At 40.5% G+C, this 3,356-nt stretch overlaps 1 protein-coding gene across 1 annotated transcript in view; it reads left to right on the forward strand.

Moving 5' to 3' along the window:
• ARHGAP24 (Rho GTPase activating protein 24) overlaps positions 1-1,641 on the forward strand; it is a 38,847-nt gene extending 37,206 nt beyond the window's left edge. The window contains exon 7 of the mRNA XM_009280219.2: positions 900-1,641. Coding sequence (XP_009278494.1) covers positions 900-1,143 — 244 coding nt within the window. The 3' untranslated portion in view covers positions 1,144-1,641. The remainder of the gene's footprint in view (positions 1-899) is intronic.
• Positions 1,642-3,356: the final 1,715 nt, after the last annotated feature.

Below are 3,356 nucleotides of genomic sequence, written 5' to 3' on the forward strand. Positions count from 1 at the left end.
GAAAGAGTGGTTAAACATTGGAACAGGCTGCCCAGGGAAGTGGTTGAGTCACCATCCCTGGAAGTATTCAAAAGACATGTAGATGAGGCACTTCGGGACATGGTTTAGTGGGCATGGTGGTGTTGGGTTGACGGTTGGACTCGATGATCTTAGACGTCTTTTCCAACCTTAATGATTCTATGATTCTATGATTTTCTGTATACATCACTATTTTCAGCGTAGTATGCAGTGTAAGAGAGCACTTCTTATAATGTTTAATATAGAATCATAGAATAGTTTGGGTTGGAAGGGACCTCTAAAGGTCATCTAGTCCAACCCTCCTGCTGTGGGCAGGGACATATGCACGATGACTGTGTGTTTAGTACCACTAGGATTTCTAATGCTTTCCATTGGAAAGCCAGATCTGAAATAGGATCAGTATTTTAGACAAAAACCATGTTGATTGCAGGTTTTTTTTAAATTGTCGATCCATATTTGCAAATAGATACAGCAGATAAATCAGCTGAAGAAAGGAGATTAGCAGTGAAACAAAGGCATTCAGGGCATTATTCTGACCTTGTAAGTGACACTAGTGCAACTATAGCAGGAGCTGAGTGTCAACACTTCCAGAAGTAAAAGGAATACTTAGCCTATTCCTGGAGAATTAGATGGAGCTGTTTGCTACTGTGCACCTTGCCAGTGGCTGTTATTAGGCATTTTCTAAATGAGCTACCAAAGAGATTGCCCTGTGAGAATGGTTCATTGATGAAGCCAAGGTTTGCAGATAAACCTCTCAAAAATTCAGTCTAAGCTTTGTAAATGAAAAGACACGTGTAGGAATTTGTTGGTGGTGTGCATTTCTGCTCGAGTGAGTGAGGAGTGCTGCTCAGGAGCTGCCTGCTTTTATTTTGTTTTTGCAGCTTGGAGCAGAGAAATCTCACCCTGGAAACGGAAATGATGGCCCTGCATGAAGAACTGGATCAAGAGCGCAAGAAGTTCACAATGGTAGAAATCAAAATGCGTAATGCAGAACGGGCCAAGGAAGATGCAGAGAAGAGGAATGATATGTTGCAGAAGGAAATGGAGCAGTTTTTCTCCACTTTTGGAGAACTGACAGTGGAGTCTCGCAGACCAGAAAGAGGCAACACTATCTGGATCCAGTGAGCATTGGAAGTGTAGACTGTGGGACTTCGGGGAAGGGCTTGGGGGTATTATACTGTATCAGGTGGCTGGTCACCTGTCTGAGGCTAGTACTCAACATAATGTTATAAACCCTTGAAGGAAGAAATCGTACAGACATTAACCACTCATATCTACCGTGTGTACTTATCAAGTTATACTCTTTGAATGCTTCATGAGACTACTGTCAAGTGTTACAACTGGATACGTGTATATAAATTTTAAAATAATCACCTTAGAGAGCAAGAGATGTATCTCAAGAAATATTTTAATGCAAGTCTTGTATTTAAACTGGTAAATTGAAATGTTGTTGCAATCAAGCTTTATATCAAGGCTTTTCTCCCTTGCACTTAACATAATAAGCTATTTTTGGCATTGTGTTACCATCAGCTTATTTTGTATATCAAATGTTTTTTGGTTTTGTTTATTTTTTTTTGTTACCCCTCTTGCTGGGGGGTGAAGATAAACAGATATGTTAAGGTATATGTGCCGATGGTTAACCCTGATTTGCGTCGCTTCTAAAAAGACAGCAGGATGAGAAACAGCAGCATGCTATGAGCAAAATAAAGCAGTACTGATTTAACAGAATTGATGGTCAGGGTAGAAAGTACCAGGGCACCCATATCATAAAAATCAAATGAGGATACCAAATCAGCAAAACTGGGGACAATGGCAAAAGGGTAAACAGCTGCTTGTTTGGGAGCAAATGTGGGTGGCAGAGTAAGAAGTTGGGAGAGGGGAAAGGGGAACTTAAGGGGAAGTCAATCACATGACCAGAGCTTTTTGGGGTACCCTAAAGAAGCCCTGTGCCTGATCACTGCAGCTCAGAGCAGGAATATAAACCAGTTGTTCTGACCATATTTGCATCTGACTTACCTCTGTACTCTGGGTGAAAGTGAGTCCTTTTTGTAACGCTGGTGAAGGGACACACAGAGGGGATGAACCAGACATCGTGATAGCCTTGTCAGTGTGATGGGTGCTGAAAAAAAACCAAAAAAAATTATGTCCAGAGTAGAAATTACTGGCAACTATGTAACAAATAGCAAATAAGGAAGAAAACACACCAACATATTCACCACCTGTATTTACAGCGTATATTAGCAAGCTATCATACTGTCTGAATGCTTCATGAGATTACTGTGAAGTGTTACAACTGTGAAAGTTCCTAGGCTCTCAGCATCACCAAGGGAACACCTAGAGGGAACAGCCTGGAGCCTAACAGCATGCAGAGTGCCAACGAAAAAGAAACAGCAAAGCCATGCTGTAAATTAATAATTAGTTTGGCATCTTTACATATAGTAAGTATAACTGGTATTTTCTACACCATGTTAAGGATTTTTTGTTTTTAACTTTGCGTTTAGGACTGCAAGCTGTATTATTAGAGAGGGATGTTGAGACGTCTTGGCTTCCCTCTAGTGTCTCTTAAATATATTGCAATTATTTTTTAATTTCAATTGAGAAAGAACGATGAAGGTAGCCTCAAAGAACATTCTTGGTTATAGCATGTATATTAGACAAGTATTAATTAGATGTGGGAGTTATACTGGGAAGCAAACATGAGGTTTACATTTCAGAGAAATACTAACTTACAATGGAGCATTACACATGGTGCTTGTGGATGCATTATTTGTGTCTGGTGAGGTTCAGAGTCCCCAGTCAGGGCACCTACTGTACTAATTACTGTGAACATGTCTAGTGCACATCCAGCCTGTGTGTAAATCAGAAAAAGTCAGACAGGGAGAGATCAAGGTAATAGGAAAGAGCATGTTTTATATCAGTTAGCAGCAATCACATTGTCCCCGCAATGGTGAGAGAAGGAAACAGATTACTATGTTAATTCTGATTTTTAAATTGAATGAGAGAGACCTTGATATCTGATACAGTAGGCCTCAAAGTCAACTCACAATTTAAGCAGTATCTGACATCTGTTGACATGACAGCAAAGTCTCTGAGATAAGTATTTTCTTAACTGGAATTCATATTTTTACACTAGATGTATACAGTAGTCCCTGCAGCAGTATCCTGAGGTAGAGAAAGTCCTGCTTTCTCACTCAGAGTAAGCCAATTTTCTCATTTTCATAGAATCATGGAATCACAGAATGGTTTGGGTTGGAAGGGACCTCAAAGATCATCTAGTTCCACCCTGCCCGCCATGGGCAGGGACACCTTCCACTAGACCAGGTTGCTCAAAGCCCCGT

This window comes from Aptenodytes forsteri, unplaced genomic scaffold (genome assembly GCF_000699145.1).
Source record: "Aptenodytes forsteri isolate BGI_AS27 unplaced genomic scaffold, ASM69914v1 Scaffold227, whole genome shotgun sequence".
In the NCBI taxonomy this organism is placed as follows: domain Eukaryota; kingdom Metazoa; phylum Chordata; class Aves; order Sphenisciformes; family Spheniscidae; genus Aptenodytes; species Aptenodytes forsteri.